General features: G+C 36.8%; 1 protein-coding gene across 2 annotated transcripts in view; it reads left to right on the top strand.

Moving 5' to 3' along the window:
• Positions 1 to 23,828, top strand: part of ARHGAP15 (Rho GTPase activating protein 15) — a 466,873-nt gene that overhangs the window by 302,155 nt on the left and 140,890 nt on the right. For both annotated transcript variants that reach the window (XM_087950078.1, XM_026673513.2), the window contains one exon: positions 14,009 to 14,086. In XM_087950078.1, the coding sequence (XP_087806204.1) occupies positions 14,009 to 14,086 (78 nt within the window). The remainder of the gene's footprint in view (positions 1 to 14,008; positions 14,087 to 23,828) is intronic.

Genomic DNA, 23,828 nt, shown 5'->3' with positions numbered 1-23,828 from the left:
ATATCCCCTGATTAATTAGTGGCTTTGAATTTTTGCTAATATTTGGATTACATCTCTTTTTCAAGGAGCTCAAAGAGCTTTCCTTATTCCCTTTCCTTCCTCTCTCCGGGTATTCCAACCCCCTTTTTAATCCACTCAACAATCATATAAAAAGTCAGAACAAGAAATACTGACTGATCAGGGGAACCCAATAAAATTCGTGGCTAAATCGAAGGCTGAATTTCCTAAATTCTAGACAGCAGCTCCTTACTGACAGGTGAATTGCCAACTAATAGTTGATGGAAAAAAGAGGTTTATCTTTTCTGTCACTGACAAATAAAAACATAGTGGCAGCAAACTCTGCATACTATATTTTTTCTAGACATTTAAAAATATTCCACAGCAAAAGAACAAAACTTTAAACTTAATGTATCATTGGAAGCTGAAAACATATTCAATCCAAGATCTCTGATATACTGTAATGATTATTAATAAATTCCACCATGGTGATTCAATTACTGCAATGGGCTAAAACAGATGATATTTACACCATGTATCAGTTTTTAGTTTACAGATTTTATTTACAAAAATTGCTCAGGAATCCTTTCTGTGGAACAACCACTATATGAAGAACGTTATAAGCTTAATCTGTTCCCCCAGGCATTTACTTTGGTGAACATTGTTCAGTTTTTTTTCTGAAACTCAACTAGAATCAATGGCATAGATTTCCTAATCCAGATTACTTTCACAGCAGTCACTTTTGGTGTTCCCTGGGACTGGAGCTCTAAAAACCATGTGGGATTCTAATAACTAGTTGTTTTGTTTTGTTTCGGCAATAGGTGTCACATGTAGATCAAAACAGGACTGAGTTTGTGATATAAAAATAGATTGTAAGTGAGTAGGGCCTTGAATTTCTCTCCTCCTCTTAGAGGCAAACTTCTGTGGGTGCCCAAGAGAGCTCCCCTCCCATAACTAACAGTTTTTTAGAGGGATTTGCAGCTATGTTATAGAATAGTAACTAACCTCCTTATCTGTGACAAGACTCAACTCCCTGCTCTATGGCTGCTAGTGTTAAAAAGAAAAATAGATGTGTTCAACTTCTTCAGTTGATATTAATGGTCATTCATGACCAACCACTTCAATCCGATTTAATTAAGCTTATTTAGGCTTCAGTCTTACTTTCACTTAGGAGTCTTATTTAATTCAGTGGGGTTTAGTTTTGAATGAAATAATAAAAATTCATATGTCAATAGTAACATGTTATCATTACAGGTAACTATAGGTAAAGGTAAAGGTTCCCCTCACACATACATGCTAGTCATTTCCAGTTCTAGGGGTGGTGCTCATCTCCATTATAAAGCTGAAGAGCCAGCACTGTCCAAAGACATGTCCATGGTCATGTGGCCGGCATGACTAAACTCAGAAGGTGCACTGTTACCTTCCCACCAAAGTGGTCCCTATTTTTCTACTTGCATTTTTATATGCCTTCAAACTGCTAGGTTGGCAGAAGCTGGAAGAAGTAACGGGAGCTCATTCCATTATACGGTGCTAGGGATTCGAACTGCTGAACTGCCGACCTTTCTGATTGACAAGCTCAGCATCTTACCCACTGAGCCACCACGTCCCTTTACAGTAACTATACCTCCATATATAAGCTGTGAAATCGTGACCATCCATAGACATCCAGCCGATACTGACCTTCACCAATCCGCATGTAGACATAATGTTGAGCTCTGCTCTGACGTTTTAAAATGCTAAAACCTAAATATTTGATTTCACTCTCAACAATATGCATGGAGGCTTGCAGTAACTCTAGCAGAGCAATTACTGCCTGCCTATGAACTTGTATAGTCTCACATACGAGTGATATTTTATTCAAAAATGTATTTAAATGTTAGAAGACTTATATCAGAAAGTTTTATTCCTTTTTTAAACTGTTCTTGCTGATTGTTTCCTGAGTAAAATAGATTCATAATCAAACAGATGTGAAAAATGACAAAATTATTGAATATATGTACATATTCTCTTTAAATATATAATTGTGGCTATTATTAGTTCCCCTTTAGAGATATTACTAGCAATGAGCTTGCTCCTCTCTCTGTTGGGATCTGTTTAGAAGCTGAGCATTGTTTGCATAGTATGGTAAGAAGCATATGGCATAAAATTTTAATTAATCTGACAAGTAAGGAAGCAGTTTTAAAAGAAATAAACTAAAAAAAAAAAAAAACAGCCACTGAACTTTCTGGTGATATTGGAAAGTAAAGATCTAAGTTTCTTTACTGCTCAAAAGTTACCACACAACTTTTATATATTTAAGATAATAAGAAATTTGTAACCATATGCCTTAGTAAATGTTAGTTTTTTTCCATAGCAGTCCTGATCTCATTGACATCAGTGAAAAATGCCCTCATTTTAAACTAATTTGTAATTGTAACAAATCTATTTCCTATAGGTGCTGCCCAGATCTGCAGCTAGAACAAAAATTTTCCCACCATAAATTATTTCAAGGTTTTCTCATGTTAGCTATTGAATTTCTTATGCTTTTGAACATGATGTGAAAACTGACATGTGCTTCCAAGTTTTTGTTACATATGCCTGTATTTCGTAATTGGTATGATCTATTTTTCTCTTCAGCACTAAATTGTCAAACCTCTGATATACCAGTGGGTAACTTCACAGTTATCTGTATCTAGAAATATATTTGCAATATTGTCTCCCTATCTATTATTCTTTATATACACCCATTTATCCTAACACAATTCACTCCAAAAATGCATTGTACAGTTGCCCTTGTCATTTTGTAATGCATGTAAATCCTTTGCCTTGTTTCTTCAGAGAGCTTAAGAAAGTAAGGAACAAAAGTTAAAATCATCATTTGAAAAACACTTTGGCAACAGAAAATCAACTATAAAACACTAAAAAATGAGGTCAAAAATAATAATAGCTCAAGTATTTCAAACCAATGTTTTTTTTTAAAGGACAATGATAATTCTTGGCCACTGAGCATATATTTTTTTTTTAAATGGAGGATTATTTAGACCAGAATGCTGGAAATTGAAGTCCACACCTCTTAAAGTTGCTGAGATTCAGAAACTCTAGTTTAAGACTATCCAATGAAAAAGAAGAAACTTTGAAGATGTGCAAAAGGGAGCTGTTTCTGGTCCTTTAGGGCATTCAGAATATATTAACAATTGATGTATTCATCCTGTATTGATTGTCCAATATTTGCTACCTCAAAGATCTTCTGATGTAATGGTATGTGAGAATGACCTTTGGAGACAGGGAGAGCCACAAACTGGCCAGCCACCATATAAAAGGTATCACAGCTCAGAGAAGGGTATGGGGCATTTTTCAGAAGGACCCTTCCTAGTTTTTTCAGAGAATAAAAGGAAAGGAGGAGATAAATACTTCCAATTATGCAAGATCTGATTAATGTAACCTTAGCAAGAAATAATAGAGCTAGTGTCCCTGGCTGTGTTTCTTGTCTGGACTATCTTGTAGGGTTAACATTGTGTTAAGACATTCTCAGGCCAAAACAGCACTTTTTCCTTTTCCTACCATTAGTGTGAATCATTCACGTCTTCTTTGTGGCTAGGCATTCCAACCAGGGGTGGGATTCTACAGGTTCGCACCTATTCGCTAGAACCGGTTGTTAACATTCTAAGGAGTTTGGAGACCCGGTTGTTAGAAGAAATTACTGGCCTAATCCTGTAAGGAAGACAGGAAGGAAACATTCTGGTGTTGCTTACAGAAACTGCCTCTCCATTAACCCTTATTACATTCTTGGCAGGACTAGACTTCCTGTCTTAGGAACTTCTCTGGAGTTTTTTTCCCCTCCTTTACTGGAACTTTGCTTATGTCAAGTGACCATTCAAAGTTACAATGGCACTGAAAAAAGTGACTTATGATCATTTTTCACACTTACGACTGTTGCAGCATCCCCACAGTCATGAGAGGCCAGGCGAGGAGATGCATGCCTCGATGTGAGTGCTGTTGAGTTGACCACACCCAGCCAGTCACATGACCACCAAGTCATGCCCACCAACTAAGCCACGCTCACAGAACCTGTTGTTAAAAAAATTGAATCCCACCCCTGATTCCAACCCATTGCAAATGCATCCCCTGGGCCACATCGAAACTGTTGTTTTCCTTCCTAAGCTGTTCTAAATGTTCGTAACATTTCCTTTCTTATATCTAGTGAGAGAAGGCTCCAATTGGCTAAAGTATCTGGCAGGTCAGTTGCCCTTCAACAGGTGTATACAGGTGGAACTCAAAAATTTAGAATATCATGCAAAAGTTTGTTTATTTCAGTAATGCAACTTAAAAGGTGAACCTAATATATGAGATAGACTCATTACATGCAAAGCAAGATAGTTCAAGCTGTGATTTGTCATAATTGTGATGGTTATGGCTTACAGCTCATGAAAACCCCAAATCTACAATCTCAGAAAATTATAATATTGTGAAAAGGTTGAATATTCTAGGCTCAAAGTGTCCCACTCTAATCAGCTAATTAAGCCATAACAACTGCAAAGGGTTCCTGAGCCTTTAAATGATCTCTCAGTGAGGTTCAGTAGGAATCACAATCATGGTAAACACTGCTGACCTGACAGTTGTGCAGAAAACCATCATTGACACCCTCCATAAGGAGGGAAAGCCTCAAAAGGTAATTGCAGAAGAAGTTGGATGTTCCCAAAGTGCTATATCAAAGCACATTAATATAAAGTTATGTGGAAGGGAAAAGTGTGGAAGAAAAAGGTGCACAAGCAGCAGGGATGACCGCAGCCTGGAGAGGATTGTCAGGAAAAGGCCATTCAAAAGTGTTGGGGACTTTCACAAGGAGTGGACTGAGGCTGGAGACAGTGCATCAAGAGCCACCACACACAGACAGATCCTAAACATGGGCTTCAAATGTCGTATTCCTTTTGTCAAGCTGCTCCTGAACAACAAACAACATCAGAAGCGTCTTACCTGGGCTAAAGAAAAACAGAACTGGTCTGTTGCTCAGTGGTCCAAAGTCCTCTTTTCTGATGAGAGCAACTTTTGCATCTCATTTGGAAACCAAGGACCCAGAGTCTGGAGGAAGAATGGAGAGGCACACACCGCAAGATGCTTGAAGTCCAGCGTGAAGTTTCCACAGTCTCTGTTGATTTGGGGAGCCATGTCATCTGCTGGTGTTGGTCCACTGTGCTTCATCAAGTCCAGGGTCAACGCAGCCATCTACCAGGAGATTTTGGAGCACTTCATGCTTCTTTCTGCAGATGAGCTTTATGGGGATGCTGACTTCATTTTCCAGCAGGACTTGGCATCTGCCCACACTGCCAAAAGCACCAAAACCTGGTTCAATGACCATGGGATTACTGTGCTTGATTGGCCAGCAAACTCGCCTGACCTGAACCCCATAGAGAATCTATGGGGCATTGCCACGAGAAGGATGAGAGACATGAGACCAAACAATGCAGAAGAGCTGAAGGCCGCTATTGAAGCAACCTGGTCTTCCATAACACCTCAGCAGTGCCACAGGCTGATAGCTTCCATGCCACACCGCATTGAGGCAGTAATTGCTGCAAAAGGGGCCCAAACCAAGTACTGAGTACATATGCATGCTTACACTTTTCAGAGGTCCGATATTGTTCTATGTACAATCCTTGTTTTATTGATTGCATTTAATATTCTAATTTTCTGAGATTGTGGATTTGGGGTTTTCACGGGCTGTAAGCCATAAGCATCACAATTATGACAAATCACGGCTTGAACTATCTTGCTTTGCATGTAATGAGTCTATCTCATATATTAGTTTCGCCTTTTAAGTTGCATTACTGAAATAAATGAACTTTTGCACGATATTCTAATTTTTCAAGTTTCACCTGTATATATACACCTGTTGAAGGGTGTCTTATTAAATGGCACTTTTAAATACCTCACCTATATCTTCTCTTTCCCAGTAAGAACCCCCCAATATAACCTCTTTATTCCATTTAACCTAGTTACTTTTGATTTCTACCTAGGCTGTTCCCCTTGCTTTCCCACCAGTTTGCTTCTCTCTCCCTCCCTCCCTCCCTCCCTCCCTCCCTCTCTCTCCCTCTCTCTCTCTCTCTCTCCCTCCCTCCCTTTCCCTCCCTCCTTCTCCATCCCTCTTTCTCCCCTTCCTTCTTCCCTCCCTCTCCCTCTCCCCCTCTCCTTTAAGAACTTTAAGTTGTGACATAGGCATTTTTTTTCAATTGACACACAATAGAATGTAGGAATCTTCCATTTGTTTTGATCACTGCAACATCATGGCAATGATGGTAAATTAAATAAGGCACAGAGAGATTTGTGTTAGAAGAGATAGCACCAAAAGGGGATATGAAGGCATCTGTGTGAGCACATTTCTGAGGAACCAAAGAAAAATAAAGGGGATTTGTGATGAAAAAGAAAACTCTAACACAGAGGACCAGTCAATGGGAAGGGCAAGAACTAAGGGAATGGTCAATCAGGTCAGTGGTGGCTATAGTCCACCCATTGCCAATTTGCTTGTTTGAAAACTGGCATTTTAAAGATTGACTTCCGAACAGCCAAGAGGAGCATGGGACACAAGCAGATTAGGTTGTGATGTGCCTTCAGGACAAAATTCTTTTTATTATTAGACCTTTTTGCATTAATAGTGAAACTTAGCAAACTTAGAAAGTGCATATTTAGGGAATACTTGCTTCTTTAATGTAGTGGTGGGGAAATGCAAAGATGCCATCAACGAAGAACAGAAAACTGTGGCTATCCTGTTTTCAGTATGCAGACCATTATACAATTATATTATTAATAGTCATGATGATGGCTATCTAGTTTACTGTGAGAGGCTACAATATCCCTTACTATAAGTTTCACTGTCAAGAGCAGAAAATCAGGAAGCAAGGTGGTTCAGGTGACTGCAGGTTTGTTGCAAGCTAATGCTCTCTACAAGAATCTGAACTTCCAACAGTCAAAGCAAATTGGCCGTATTAAAAGTCAACAGAATTCAAGGTACACTGGACTTAGATCTCTGGTGGGCATGAAGGGATTTGGGGTTGATGATGCACTTGATACCTCCCTTGAGCTCAGCCTAGTCCTCTCCTACATGTACTAAGCTGATTTCATGATAGTGATGGTTGTGTGGTTCTGCCCACTGTCACCAACAAAAATGGACTGAATATCCCATGCATTTACAGCCTAAATGTGCTTAAATATAGTTCTTTAAAATGTTTGGGTCTTACTTCTGTATAAAACCAAAATGGAAGAGGTTGAGGTTCATTTTCATTCATCTTCTTATCTTCCCTGAAAATCAGTCCAGTTTTTTTAAGCATGTCTCTAAAAGGGCAAAGTTGAATAAAAATCAGAAGTTTTTGAAAAACTGGTTGCCTTTTTTATATGCTACTGTCTGGAAGTGGCAGTTCTTTAGCCAGATGAACAAGAACATATTACAGCTGGCTCACACTCTCCTCCAGTTGTGTAGCCAGTAGGGACTTGTCAAGCTACATATGTTTTCAAACCTCTCTCAGCTAAATCAAAGATCCAAATACAAAATTCAATACACAAGGGTATCATACGGACTTAAGGAACTCTCTGGTGGTTTTGAATGATCTATAAGGAGGTAAATGGAGGACACAGAAGCATACACGAAGAATATTCCTTCATGACAGATATAATCTAACATTTTTTTAATTAAAAAAAACTTCCTTAACTCTTTCATGCCATTAATCTGTAACAGAAGAAATAAGAGGAGAGATTTTTCTAGGGCAATAAATAAAAATTGTGCTCTCCTGCTGCTGAACTGTGTGTGGCTCCAAAGGAAGAAAATGCCCAATAGAATAAAATCAGATTTAATGTGTTCTGTTCTTTGACTGATATATTTAACTCCTCCCAGTTGGCATATAGCAAATCCCCAGCTGAGGGTTATATCTCACTGCTGTGTGGGATGTGCCCAGTTTCCATCTGTGTGTGGTCAGAAGTTTACTATTATTATACTTTCTCTTCTTGGTTACTTAGTGATCTAACTATTTTTATCTATCAGTTTGGAACTTCTGCATTAGATTTCTGTAATACACTCTGTTTAGTGGCTGTTTTTGAAATGCATCTTATTGAGTTTGTGATGGTTAACCCTTTTTCCTACCAATATTTTACAGTCACTCATGACTGTTTTTTGAAAATGTTAAGACAGATTTTTATACATTGTGCTCTATAACTTCAAAAGGATATCTTTCTTTCTCACTGGAATTGCCACTGCTAATGCTTATTTCTGCAATTGGTCCACTGATTGCTTTCCTTTTCAGTAATTTATTCACTTGTTGCCTTTGTTAGGCCACAATGACTTTCAAAGAGGCAGAAAAGATGGGTAACATTTCAAGTCAAGAAGTCATTTTTTTCTAGCTACTGTAAATAGCAATGGTGGTGACCAGGTTACCTAAAGAATGCCCTTCTATATTTACTGTACTACTGCTGCGTATGTATGGAATATTATCATTTTGCTTATGTAAACAAGCAGGAGAGGGGAAAATGGATGGTCTTAGGCATATGAAGTAGATATTTTTGGATCAACCATACATCCCTGCTCTGAGCATATTTGCTTACATCCAGAAGAATCAATTTCCTCTGTAGTAAGTGATGTGAAAAGAAGGAGGCACTATTGGCTGCCAATTCTATGACCATAACTTTTCTAGAGTCATATATAGATACAGAGGAGAAAAGAAGACAGGGAATCTAGTCACATATTGACCATGGGCATGTTCCTATGCTTCAAGTCACAAGAACACAAAGAGTGGAAACTCCAGAAAACTAAGTGTATGCATGTCTTATAGGCTGCTTTCAGGCTTGGTGTAATTGATCCTTTCCTTTCCCCTTTCCCTTCCCCTTCCCTTCCTTTTCTGTCTCTTCTCTTGGTTTCATCTTTACTCCACTAGCCCCATCAATAAACAAATAACATCTCTATAGTTTATGACTAGATAAAGCATCTGTGCCTTGAACAAGGATATAGTAGACAGTAATGTTCTTAATTTTGTCTGTTTGTCTGTCTCTCCCTCTCCCTCTGTGTGTGTGTGTATGTCTCTGTGTCTCTCTCTGTGTGTGTCTCTGTCTCTCTGTGTCTCTCTGTCGGTCTTTCTCTCTCTCTCAAACATTTATATACCTGCCTACCTTGCAACCAACTTGGAGTGGAAGATGTTCAATGTCATTGGGGGACTGTATTTTGGTGCAGAAAGGGGAAAGGACCTTTGACAACTTTGTATGGGCCACATTAGACCCCTTGGTTTGCAAGGCAGGTAGCCTTCTCAGTCTAGTCATATTTCTAGCTCAGGATGAGCCTTCACTAGGAATAACAGAAAGAACAGGCATTGACCTTGTGAATTGATTGAATAATAATGGTGTCAAAATAACTTAAAATATGTTCCAGTTTTCTTGGGTGAAGGAATGGAAGAGTTGTTGTGATTGGCTGCTTTGACAGTAGCTGCACTTGCTATTGGTTTTTTTTTCCAGAAAGATGTGTCTTTTTAATTATTTACAAAGCAAATTAATATTATGCTGTTGTTTGAGAAATGTGACCCATTTGATCAATTAATATAAAGTTGCTAAATTTGCATTTCATCTTACTACATCCCAAACTAATATGTAATAATAGAATTAGGGTTTATTTATTTATTTATTCTAGTATATAACTAAGTTTATCACCATAGGCTAAATAACAGTCATAAAGCAGATTTCTCATCATCTCATGGAAACAATTTTAGCATGAAATTGATGTGTTATACTATTATTATTTATATTACTATGCTCTACAAACTAATTTGGACAGTGAGAGTGGCTGTATATAAAATTAACTTAAAAAGTGATAAAATGACAATCCCTATTAAATGACAATTTGACATCTCCATGGTTTTTTTCAGGTTAAATATACTGTTGTCAAAAAGCTTCTTTATTTCAAAAGCAAACAGTTAAGAGTGATGTTTAAATAATATTGCTCATTGATCATGATGGAAAAAGTTTTACATGTATAGTTGCCAAAGTGTATGCTGCAGCATTCTGGGGCAACAGAACAAATTCGCAAGAGCACCACAGGATATTTTAAATTTTTGCAACGTCCATTTGCAATGCTGGATTTTGTGACATCCACTTGCAGTGTCACATCTCTGCAAAGATGGGCTTTCAAAGGTCTTTTGGTCTAGAAATACTGTGAACAAAAATTCAGAGACACCAAGGGTTTCTATGAACCAAGAAAGTTTGGTTTTAAGCATCTGTTTTAAGCATCTGATTTTTCTCTCCCGTAGCAAAACTTGTCTTCAGCAGCATGCTGATTAGAATCATCTAATTTTTATGCCCTGCCTCCTAGCAGTTTCAAGCCAAGCAGATGAAAATAGCTGGAATTTCTGATATATAGATGACAAGATTTACAAAGAGCGGACCCTTAAAAAAAAAAAAAAAACAAGCACAGCTCATTTCAAAGCATTTTTTCCCTCCACAATTCATTTCAAAAGAAAATTTTCTTATTTCTTTGTGTGTGTGTTTTTAAAAAAGACAAGGAGGATGAGGAGGGCGTGAAGAAGAATTTTGCTGAAAGAGTAGAGTTGCTTTGTTTCTGATCCCATGATGAGTGAAAAAAATGTTTTAAAAATATCACTTTACACTAAGATCCATACTGAAATGTGAGGATGTGATTCAAGCCAAGCCAAAAACTGCAGCTCAGAATTAGAAGGGATAGACATGGCTTGGGAATCCATTTTCCCACATTCCTCGGCCTCAGTCATCCCAGCTAATGTTTAAAAGAAAATGGAGTGTGGAAACAATGAAGTCATTTTGTTTAGCTGAAAAAAAGAAAAAAAAAATCTTGAACACCACCCTCAAGTGCTCCCCCACCCTTTAAAAAATAAATAAATAGGTATATTTACTGGAACCACTTCTAAATTATTGGGGAAAATACTAATGACACAGGTTTCCTAGCACATACATGACACAAAACACATATGCTTTGTCAGTTGTCACAACCAGCTCTTCATGGAAACCTTCTGACATTGTTGTTATCAACAGTGCTTTTTATTGAAATGAAAACTTCTCACTTGGCAAAAGCAGGGCAACATAGAAAAGCAAATTTAAGGCCCAAACAAAGCTGATTTGTAAATCTTACTATAAGTGCACAGGTAAAAGCATAGTTGATGTTTGTTCAATTCCACCTTTTCTATGATTGCCCTTTTTCCTGGCTCATATATAGTAAATAAAACATTTTACCTTTATGCAATGAGAAGGAGACTGAAGAAAAAAAACAACCTGTAGCTGAAGATTGATGAAAAGTGTATTTTGTGGTGTGGAAGAAAAAATTCATTGTTTGTTTAAAATGCTTAATGAAGTTTTAGGAGATCAGGAGATACAACATAGGCAGATCAGTTGCATAGAAAGACACTGAGTTATTTTCACTCCTATTTCATAGCTTAGCTCGACTCTGTATGGCCAGATTTCTTCTAAAAACTTAGCCATGTAGCTCCAAAAACCAATTTCCTCTGAACCCTAATGCTGAGAAGGTCCACGGATCACAGTTCAACTGCTACCCATTTCTGCACTTTTAAAGTTGGAAGGATGGACATCTGCTTATTAATACACACTGCCCTATTTTAAATGTGATGAGCTAAAATGTTTAAGCCTATAGAAGTGTCCTAGAAGATATATTTAAGTGGAAGAATTTACCTAAACATATAAATAAATTGAAAATGAGTGTCATGGTTTGCAAATCGTAAATTATGTAAAATAAGAGCATTTCTATACATGGCTCATTGGAAAGAAAAATAATATTTAATCACTATCCTAGATATAAAGTGGAAAGCTTCTAAGATTTATGGTGGGAATAAGTTGCAACAGCTGCATTTTTCCTTGACTGAAATCTTGAATACAATTTGGATTATGGTCCCTGGGTTGGGGATGGGGATTGTTCACATTATCTAAAGCTCCTTCAAATAAAAAAAGGAGGGTGAACCAGTGATGTGCTTTAAGGAAAGGCTAGAAATATGTCTTAGTGATAAACACCTTTTTGAAACATCAAATAGTCAGCATATAGTAAACTAGAAATTGGATTTTATGGTAGTGAGTGGGTGTCACGATAGAATAGTGTTTACCACCAACATTAATGCCATCTGTAAATTTACAAATTTTGAAGCTACGCTTGTTTTATCTTTTATTCCCTTAACTATTTTAAGCTCTATCATGAAGAAACCCTGACCATTAGATAGTTTTCATTCTAGATAAGAGTCTGCTTTGAAGTTGAAGTATTTTCTTGGGAAATTGTTCAGAAGTTTAGTGTCTAAGATCAGCCATTTTAAAAAAATGTACCCCCCCCCCCTTTTCTCCTTCAAACATATGCAAACAATAGGCCCAAACCTTTTTTTCCAAAATAAGTAATTACTAATCCAGCTAGGATTATGCAGCCATAAAAAGGATATCCAAATTCACCAATTTACATTGGATAGTTTGGTTTTCATTGCTGACATAGTTAAACCACAAAATACATGGTATCACTCTAGCAGATGTATTGTTTTAACTTTTATCTTCATGCTGCCATTTTGAATAACATCCCAAAGAATTTCTAATTGGAACTATTTTACAAAATATTGAAAGAACATTCTTAAAAATACAATGTCTTCTACAGGTAGTCCTTGACTTGGGACCAAAATTGAGCCCAAAATTTATGTTGCTAAGTGAGACATTTAAGTGAATTTTGCTCCACTTTACAATATTTCTTGCCACAGTTTTTTAACTGAATCATGGCAGTTGTTAAGTTAATTACATGTTTGTTAAGTGAATCTGGTTTCCCCATTGAGGTTGCTTGTCAGAAGGTCATAAAAGGGGATCATATGATTCAGGGACACTGCAACTGTCATAAATGTGAGTAAGTTACCAACTGTCTGCATTTTGATCACATGACTATGGGGATACTGTTGTAAGTGTGAAAAATGGTCATAAGTCACTTTTTAGTGATGTTGTAACTTTGAACAGTCACTAAATGAACTGTTGTAAGTCAAGGGCAACCTGTGTATATTGCTAAAGCCATACTTAATAACATTGCAAAAGGTTTATATAAAATACTAATATAACCTGGCTGGACAAATATATTTGAAATCTGTTCAGATACATTCATCCAGATTTAGAATAGTTCAAGAAAGATTATCAAACTCTGATTCACTCAACTGAGGCAGAAGCAGGATTTTAGTCTTTCATATTTGATGATGGCATTCATTGATATTTCTCTCCAAACCAAGTTAGTTGTTGTTGTTGTTGTGTATCTTAACTACATGCCACTGACCTAAAGAATGATTTATAAGGTTCTTTTAAAAACTATATTATAAAAGCAGATGAAAACTGGCTAAATCTAAATTTATTTTTTTATCTATTTAAATAAGTAAATTTGAATAAAGTAAGATTTCATTATTACAAATATTAAAGATGATACTGTATAAGCAAAATAAATTGGTTCAGAAGAAATTAAGTTACAATTAATCATTGTTAATATCACCATGAAGTATCCCTTAATGATAGTTGGGTAAGGATTTGTAATAGGAAAAGGCTGAAGAAAGTAACAATGTGCTATTTATATTTTCTTAATGCAACTGAAAGATCAGACTTTATATTTCTGCTTTATATGTGTGCAGAAGGCTATCCAAATTAGAATATACCGGCAGTCATACCATATAGTACACAGAGAACCAAGTTTATATGAAGAGGCAAAATTCCACATATAATTGTTTGACATTTGATGTTTCTTTTTTCTTTGCTTCAAGACGATATAGTCCTTCAGGTATTGTTGAACCCTAGTTTTCATCAGTCCTAGAGAGACTAGCTAGTGCTAAAGTATAATTGGAACTGTAAAACGTAATCCAGAACATCCAAAAGGCCAGAGGCAAAAAAGCATTACAGAATATCGGGTGAATTATTATCAAGGAGTTCACAGAAGTATATATTTCTCTTTATTTGTCACAGCAGTTATAGTTTCTTGACAGACAGCATAATACTCACCGAAGCCAATATAAAGTATGTCTTCATTTTCCAGGTCTGGATGTTGATGGAATATACAGAGTCAGCGGCAATCTGGCAACGATACAGAAGTTACGATTTGTTGTCAATCAAGGTAAGTGATTCCTTTGCCCCACGATGTTTTGTTTAGTACTTATCAGTCTGAAATGACAATACAATGGATTTTAGAAGCACTGGTGCCTTAATGGTACAGAATGATGAGTGGCATTTTAAAAAGAGAGAGGAGAAGAAGTGAATACAGCCCATATCTAAGAACAGTTTGGAAGAGAGGAACGAGATGCAATCATCAAATTTTATAGAAAAAGAAAGATTAAAAAAGGCAAACAGAGATCTGGGCTTTTCAGAGATAAAATAATGATAAAGATAAAGAGCCGTGGTGGCGCAGTTGTTAGAATGCAGTATTGCAGGCTAACTATGCCCATTGCCAAGAGTTCAATCCTCACTGATTCAAGATTGACTGAGCCTTCCATCCTTCTAAAGACTGTAAAATGAAGACCCAGATTATCGGGGGCAATAGGCTGACTCTGTAAACCACTTAGAGGGGGCTGTAAAGCATCGTGAAGTGTATATGTATAAGTGCTATTGCTATATTGCAGTCTCAACTGCAAAGTGTAAAGAGGTCTGGACATGGAAGGATTGGGAGAAGAACTAAAGCCAGGGCACATGAATAGCATGATAGGGAGAAATAAAGGACTAGTCAAGATAAATTTAAGCTTTTTGTGACTTCACTAAAAATAAATCCACTATTCTTCCACATATGCACAAACTCAGCAATACTAAAAAAAACAGATGTACTTGATCTTCCACATATGTACAAACCAGTCATGCATAATAAGAAAACAGATTTTCAAGGATTTAATTAATGGTCGTGCAGACTCACACAGATCCCAACTAACCATTATGTAAAAGGTTCTGCTAGACTTGAAATGATCATTTGACCTGAAAGAAAAGCATCTTTGACAAGAATACAGTAGCATACTGAATTAATGAAAGAATTTTTATTGAAGTCCAGATGTTTAAAAAGAGTGACTGGCAACTGTTACTGAGTAACCTTCCTAATTAAAAGGCAAAGGACTTTAGTATTGTAATATACTAATAACACTGGTGTTACAGTCTGCATGGGATAAAATAGAAGCAATAGGATACAATTAAGAGATGAAGGTTTAAATAATAATTCAAAGTGTTTTTGTTATTAAATCATTAGGTATAGTTCAACTTAAAGGCAAAAGACCAATCAAATATTAGGATAAGGAGCAATATATATTCCTGACACTCATGTTTAAAGAAAATGTACAGTTGTTATGGCTCTCAATCTGAAACTGTAGGAGGCTTAGATGATTAGACTGTTTCAAAACTGTGGCACATTTTTCCCCAAAAATAATCTTTCTTTTATTATAGGTCTTTGCCTTTTAGCTAAGAATGAATATAAAATTATATTTATTACGGTCTCATAGAATCTCTGCTATGTCATTTCATTTCATTTAGATCCTTCACCTTAAATAAATAAATTTCTCCAATATGCTGCACTTCAGGTATAAGATTAGACCTCCCATCATACCGAACCATTGTGGTCATTGAGAGCACCAAGCCAGCGTAGGTTGACATATTTCCCGAAATAATTGTCATAAATTGTCATTCTAATTCATTCAGTGGAGACAGGGACCAGAATGTCCCCAGATTCCTAAGCCAAAAAACAATTGTCTCTTGTCTGTGGAGATTTTCAGTCATCCAGGTCATGGTTGTCCCAAAGGTGTTTTTTCAAGAGGCAACTGGACTTTCTGGTTTTTCTTTGAAGCTTCTTCAGCTCTGACTGGACGGTGGGAAATGGAAGGATCTATACTCCTTGCAGACAACTGGTCATTTGCATTTTTTTAGCAAGTTGTTAAGGCCATCTGGTGGTTTATCTGTATCATCAGGATCACCTGAGTAGTGCAAATGGGTGTGGAGCAGAGGTGGTATTCAGCAGGTTCTGACCAGTCCTGGAGAACCGGTAGCAGAAATTTTGAGTAGTTCAGAGAACCAGCAAATACCACCTCTGACTGGAGATTTTAGAGTATCCTTCCCCTGCCACGCCCACAGAACCAGTAGTAAAAAAAATTGAATCCCACCACTGGTATGGAGCTTTCTTGAAACTGTTGAAAGGACTGTGTTGTAGACTGGAGATCTCTCCCCCTTTTTTGAGAGAGGGCTGTTCAATTTTGACATAGATGGCCTCTTTGACCCCTCTTTCAAGTCAGTGTTCCTCTTTGTCCAAAATGTGGACTTTGCTGACTTCAAAAGAGTGGCCTTTGTCTTTTAAATGTAGATGGACTGCTGAATCTATTCCTGATGGGTTTGTTCTCCTATATTGTGCCATGCACTTATGAAGTGGTTATTTTGTTTCCCCAATGTACAGATCTGCATATGACTCACTGCATTGTACTGAATATACCATGTTGCTCAGTTTGTGCCTGGGTGTTTTATCCTTGGGTTGGACAAGCTTCTGCCTTAGTGTATTCTTGGGTTTGAAGTGTTACATATGTTATGTTGGCTGAAGATCCTCCTGAGCTTCTCTGGTATTTCTGCAACGTATGGAATGACAAAATTGTTTTGTTTATTGTACTCTTCATTGTCTGTTATGGAGGAGCTCCTGTAGGAGACTATATATTTATTATTTGTTTGTTTTCATAGATTTTCACGGGTATGGATATGCAGGTCTTGGCATGTTTGGGTCTTTTCCCGTGTAAGATTGAGAGTATCTTGGCGATGTTTCGATGAGGTCCCACTCGCCATCTTCAGGCTGGTGCTTTCGGCTTCGTGCTTGTACGAGCAAAGTGTGATCGGCAGAGAGACGGCAGCTCTGATCACACTTTGCCCGCACAAGCACGAAGCCAAAAGCACCAGACTGAAGATGGTGAGTGGGACCTCGTCAAAACATCACCAAGATACCCTCAATCTTACACGGGAAAAGACACAAACACGCCAAGACCTGCATATAGATAGATAGATAGATAGATAGATAGATAGATAGATAGATAGATAGATAGATAGATAGATAGATAGATAGATAGATAAACATTCTTTAAAATATGTCTTCAAATATATATGGAAAAGTCAATGAAATCACTTCTATTTATTTGATCTTTTTTTGTGATGAAGTCAATACATTAGTTTTCTGTATACATAGAATATATACATAGAAAGTCACTGATGCTATTCTTTAAAAAAAATATCAGTGGCAACGTCATGTTTTATATATTTTCTCTGTTCAAAATCAAAAATATCTTGATTACAAAATACCAAGATTACAATATATTTAATATATTTTAATATTGTGTGTAGTTCTTTATTCATGGCAGCTAAATTGATTCAGATACATAAGACGCCTAAAAAAAATCTTAGTGACAATATTTTAAGTGTAATAAATGTTTTAAAGCAAAATGTCAGTAATAGTGATTTTGTATAGGAATATCCGTATGAGTTGAGATACCAGTAATATTCATTCAAAAGAATATTTGAATATTAAAGACTCCACAGAATTTTATTTTGGAAAATATTCACAGAATGGTAGCAGATGAGAACAAAAGTGAAATGGGAAAAATTAGAGGAACTGGAATTGAAATGATTATTCATTTATGCTGTTTCATCAGCAATGATATTTAGCCTATTTACAAACTGTGTGATTGACCATTGGGGAAAAATAGGATTCATATCAACTCATGCTTAAGCTGTTCAATATTATATTGAAAAATCAAGAACAATTGGGAAGGAAGGCTAAGAGATGCAATTTCACCAAGTGGATGAGGTTGTTTTTAAAAACTGAGGACAACAAATGTATTCTACAGCTTGTATTGGATTGGGAATATACTGATTGCTACCATTTATTTGGTAAGCTAGTTATTAGATTTTTTAATACCCAACCCTCCTACCCCAAAATTGCCTTCAAGGAGCCAATAAAAAAGAATAAAACACAAAACAATTTAATTAAAATGCAATTAAAATATAATTCAATAATTACAAACTAAAAACTTAAAATAACTATTTTATAATATTAAAGCATGGTTTAAAACTTTTACAATACTACGTTAAAAAGATACATTCTTTGTTGAGGGCATAAATTTGAGACTAATCAGAACTCCAAAGCAAGTCAGTTTTATTTCTTCATTTATCATATTTAGAGACTGCCTCCCTCCTTCCTAGAGTGACTCTGGGGGTGTACACATAGAAATAAAAATATAAAAGCTATATATAAATATATAATTAAAACAGTTAAAAACAAGAGTAAAAGAATTAAAATTCGGAATTAAAATGCAGGGGAGGGGCTTGGAAATAATTTAGGAGTGAACACTCTCCCATATCGATGGCAAGCAGTCCTTTGCTTAAATAGGTCTCTCTTTTAGGTCTTCTTATCTGGGCAAGCTCATAATAACAGCCAATGTAGTCCTTCAGACAATCAAAGCTTCAATAACTTAGGTCTTAGGACATTAAAATATGTAGGCATTTTTATAGAGTGTACTTTAATAAATTAGCTGTGTTAAACAAAGATATGACAACTCTTGCCACTGACTCAGAAAGTGTTGCTATTTGCCTAATAATCCACTGTGCAGATGCAGTGTTGTTCATCCCCTCTGATTTCAGTATCCTTGACTTGCCTGCCAATCTGATGATATAATTTGGGCCAGTCACTCTCTCTCAGACCAACCCACCTCATAAGGTGGTTGTTGTGGAGCAAACAGGAGGAGGAAGGTGTGCTCGATATGTTTGCTACCTTGAGATGTTTGTAAAAATAATAAAGGCAGGATACAAATATAAATAACTAAGTAAATAAATAAAAACAAACAAGTAAGTAGGTAAGTAAGTAAGTGAACCACAAGGATAATTTAGTAATAGGATAACTTTTATAGCCACTGAATCAGCATTAACTACCCCACTGAATTCTCAGATTGTGCAAGTGCCAGGCTTTCCTGAGATGGTTTATCCCATAAGGTCATGAAATTTGCCATTTTCATCTAAAATATTTCCTAGATAGGTGTCCGTTTTTATTTTCGCATCCTAGTAGTAAGAATATTTGTTCATGCCTTCTTAAAATTGGATTTATTCTCAATAGGGAATTAAGCCTCAGGCCAGTCTGTGCTAGATGGACACAATGGCTAAAAGAGACAGTAAGTCTGAGGCCCTGATGGTGTAGGTGAGTCCATTTCTTTGTTATGCTAATTAGGAGGTTTATTAGAGTCATTAGTTTCTCAGCTTCTATGCATATTACTTATAATTTTGTGTGCTGTTTTTATACAGTCTTTAATTGTTAGTCACCCGAAGTCACATATTGAAGTCACATATAAATGCAGACATACATATGCACACACACACACACACACACACACACACACACACACACACTATCCTGACAGCATACCCGAGGTAGTATTCAGCAGGTTCTGACCAGTTCTGGAGAACTGGTAGCAGAAAGTTTAAGTAGTTCGGAGAACCGGTGGTAACCTTCCCCCTGGAGTAGGGTGGGAATGGAGATTTTGCAGTATCCTTCCCCTGCCACACCCACCAAGCCGTGCCATGTCCACCAAGCCACGCCCACAGAACCGATAGTAAAAAAAAATGAACCCCATCACTGCAGCATACCCAGTGCAATATTAAAGAGGGAGGAAGGACTGCCAAAAGTAAAAGAAAACACGTGGATTTATATTCTGTCCCACTGCTCAGAGTTGGTTTGTGAGGTTTTTTTCCCCAGAAGATCTAGATTCTTTGCATGGTGGACAATGAGAAATCAAGATATTTGTAATCAAGATATCCCTGCAAACACACATACACACCCCACTAAAGAAAGACCATTCTGATGATAAGCTATGAATCCTTTTTCTGTATTTGGGCAATGTTCTAGAGATTGGATCAATCTGTCCTAAGTAGTCAAGATGCTTAAATTAGATAATTACTCCTAAATTCCCGAGAGCACTCACATTACACATTTCCATATCCTCTCTACAGCTCTTCTTCAAGAAAAATAAATTCAAAAAATAAACAAATCCCTTACGAGCTAAGGAGTTTATGCCCTTGTGAGAAGAACCCATTGAATCTGTAGCTCTTTTCCTGTCATACTGCCTCCTGTAAAGATGCAAGGACCCACTTTATAACTCCCTACTTGGAAAACTATCCAGAAAATTCTGGATAAAACTGTATTTTATGTAGTTATGTTTATCATATCTGTAAGATTTTTCTGTCTTTCAATTTTGCTATATTTTGTTATCCTATGTAAAACTCAACATGCTCCGATCACTTTAATGACCTAATTATAATACTATGTTTATTTAAATTTGAAATAGGAACTGTTTGAATATTTAATGATTTTGTTATCTCACAGATAACAAAATGTGGGTCGCCATCATCACTTGGAAATTCAGGGACAGATTCCAAAGACAGGTTCCAAAAGGATTCCCAGATTGCAAACCTTGTTTGCTTGTTTTCATTTAGTCTATATCTGAAACCTTTGTCTCCAAATCTTCTCTGGGATAGTGCTTACAAATGAAGCTAGAGATACATAAAAAGATTTCAATACTGTATAGCAGGTGTGTCAAACTGGCGGCCTGTAGGCCGGATGCATCACATGACCACTTCAGCTCCACGAAGGGAAAAAACATCATGAAATATCATGTGAAAACAATGTGATGCTGTGAGTTTGACACCTGTGCTATTTAGGTTTCCAACAGAATCTGATTTCTAGTAAACAAATGAGTACTTTATAAGTCCATTAGATAAATGAGTAGTAAATAATAGGTATAATCTATGAAAACCTAAGTAATTGACTTTAGTGTTAAATTTTCCAAGATGGAGCATGGTACCTTGGGGCGTGAGAGAGTGGATGAGTAGGAGGTGCCAAAGAAATATGAAGTACAATGGAACCTTGGGCCACGATTCAAAAATTGGCTGGCGGACAAGATCGGCACAGAAAAATTCACTTTCCGCACTGATTTCCCCTTCAGCACCATTTTTTTAATTGTGTGCATGCGCAGTAGGTCATGCTTCCAGACATGACCAAATCGGGTCACAACCGGAGTTCGAGAACAGATTACGGTTGCAACCCGAAGCTCCACTATATTTGAAATGTGAGTTCATATGTGTCATGTTTTCACAACTTGTAGAACTACTTAAAAACAGTGTTTATTATTAAGTGCTGGCTAACATGTAAAGGTAATGAAATACTGTATTAATTTTCTGTATATCAAATTCTTTGTTACAAAATATTTAGCATGACTAAAGAAACCTGACCTTTGATATCCTCCCTTGCCTTAAAACTGTAAAATATATATGCTGTTTATAGATCAATTGTCAGTTCGTTGTTTTTTTAAAGACAATGTTTATTATCTACAAAGAACATGATGCCTTCCTTAAAAACAAAAAGATTATTATTAGAACTGGGATATTTTAAAAGAGAATGGCAGGTCTTTATAGAGCAATAGGCCACCTGGTATTAATAGTAGCTGATTTTATTTTCCACAGTAATTAGTGATAAAATAAAATTACTCCAGGAGGGTCCAGCATCAATATAACATTCAAATATAAACTGTAACCAAAACAAAATAAAACAATATAAGAATTACAAATACTTTGGTGAACTGAGAATATTTATTAACAAAACAATTTAATAGTAAGAAATAACTGCTTGATAAATTGTTACAAAGTAAAAATTACAATAAAACTGTCTTGATCCATGCTTTGCAGGAGTACCATTACTGTCTGTGCAGTTGTTTAATAAGGATTTAATTGGAAAGATAAGTGAATGCACATTTAAAAGTATTGTTAATTTGCTTTATAATCACCCAATCCTTCACAGTATTGACAGCCCCAGACACAAACCTTCTCTCTTTTATAAGTACTATTTCCATATGTACATAATAAATTCTGAATCTGTAATTGAATTTTTTTATCTGTAACAGAAATGCTGATATACCTTGAGCTTTGGATATATCCTTTTCTAAAGGTAGCATGCAATTATTGTGCCCAGTTAAAAACACCTAAAGAGAATTGTTTGCCTATAAATTGAAACACGCCTCCACAGTTATTCATGATTCAGCCATATACCTGTCTACCGCTAGCTTTGGATGTTACATGAAAATATTTTGGTATAACCAAGGAATAAATAACGGATCCACCTGATCAGCTGACTGCTTTTGTGTAACCCCCCTCCCCCCAGGCCACTGAAAATAAATAAAGCTTTGTATCATGTGTAGGTCTAGCAATACCAAGCTTCAGAACAGCAGAAGCATTTGCAAGAAGCTAATGGTCCATTTTTCTAGATTTTGGAAAGAACATTCTTGTACATTCTCATAGAAAACTGACTGGAGCCAAATATAATTGGTATCTATTGTTAAGGAGAAAAGCTTAAGTCATGGGGGTTAACTCTCAGGAAAGACCAACACTTCCTTTGAAATCAAGTAAGTGGAAAATAAGTTGGGTACTGCATCCAGTTTTGGTCACCACACTATAAAAAAGATGTTGAGACTCTAGAAAGAATGCAGAGAAGAGCAATCAGGATGATTAGGGGACTGGAGATTAAAACATATGAAGAACGGTTGCAGGAACTGGGCTTGGCTAGTCTAGTGAAGAGAAGAGAAGAGAAGGACCAGGAAAGACACGATAGCAGTGTTCCAATTTTTGAAGGGCTGCCACAGAGAGGAAGGGGTCAAGCTATTTTCTAAAGCACCTGTAGGCCAGACAAGAAACAATGGATGGAAACTGAACAAGGAGAAATTTAACCTGGAAATAAGGAGAAACTTTTTGACAGTGAGAGAACAATCAACCAATAGCTTTCCCTCAGAAGTTGTGGGAGTGTCATCACTTGAGACTTTCAAGAAGAAGAAGGGTATTTATTTTATAAAACGGAGGAGGAGGAGGAGGAGGAGGAGGAGGAAGAAGGAGAAGGAGGAGGAGGAGGAGGAGGAGGAGGAGGAGGAGGAGGAGGAGAAGGAGGAGGAGGAAGAAGAAGAAGAAGAAGAAGAAGAAGAAGAAGAAGAAGAAGAAGGAGAAGAAGAAGAAGAAGAAGAAGAAGAAGAAGAAGAAGAAGAAGAAGAAGAAGAAGAAGAAGAAGAAGAAGAAGAAGAAGAAGAAGAAGAAGAAGAAGAAGAAGAAGAAGAAGAAGAAGAAGAAGAAGAAGAAGAAGATCATCCTGAAGTTTTGACTGTCCAACCTCTCAATATGACAGATACACAGAGAGGCTTCTGTTCCTTTGGCAACTAACAGAAGCTGTGGAGTCGAGAGGTTTGGGGTCACAATGCCAAGACAGAAGCTCTCTGAAGTCTTAATGGCCAAATGCTGAATTCATTCTTTGCATCTGTCTTCACTCAAAAAAGTAATACACCTCAACCTACTACAAACATAACCATAAAAAACAGACTAGAAATACAAATTAAATAAACAAGAAAATGGTAAGAAAACACCTGTCTGCTCTAGACAAGTTCAAATCATCAGGACTGACAGATTACATCTCAGAGTTCTGAAGGAGCTGGCAGACGCGAACTCAGAACCACTGAACCATATATTTCATAGATTCTGGAATACTAGGGAAAAACCAGAGGACTGGAAAACAGCTAATGTGGTTCCCAACTTCAAAAAAGGAAAACAAACAGATCCAGAAAACTACGGACCAATCAGTCTGACATCAATACCTGGGAAGGTTCTGGAAAAGATAATCAAGCAACAGATCTGCTATCACCTAGAAGAAAGGTCTTCAAACTTGACAAGTTTAAGACTTGTGGACTTCAACTCTCAGAATTCCCAAGGTAACATGACTGGAGGAGGAATTCTGGGAGTTGAAATCCACAAGTTTTAAAGCTGTCAAGTTTGAGACCCCT

The sequence above is a fragment of the Notechis scutatus genome, chromosome 1 (genome assembly GCF_049901735.1).
Source record: "Notechis scutatus isolate UNSWTSFEM ecotype Mainland chromosome 1, rNotScu1.2, whole genome shotgun sequence".
NCBI classification, from domain to species: domain Eukaryota; kingdom Metazoa; phylum Chordata; class Lepidosauria; order Squamata; family Elapidae; genus Notechis; species Notechis scutatus.
The sequence above is the reverse complement of the archived record's forward strand: the minus strand, read 5'-3'. Positions and strand labels throughout refer to the sequence as shown.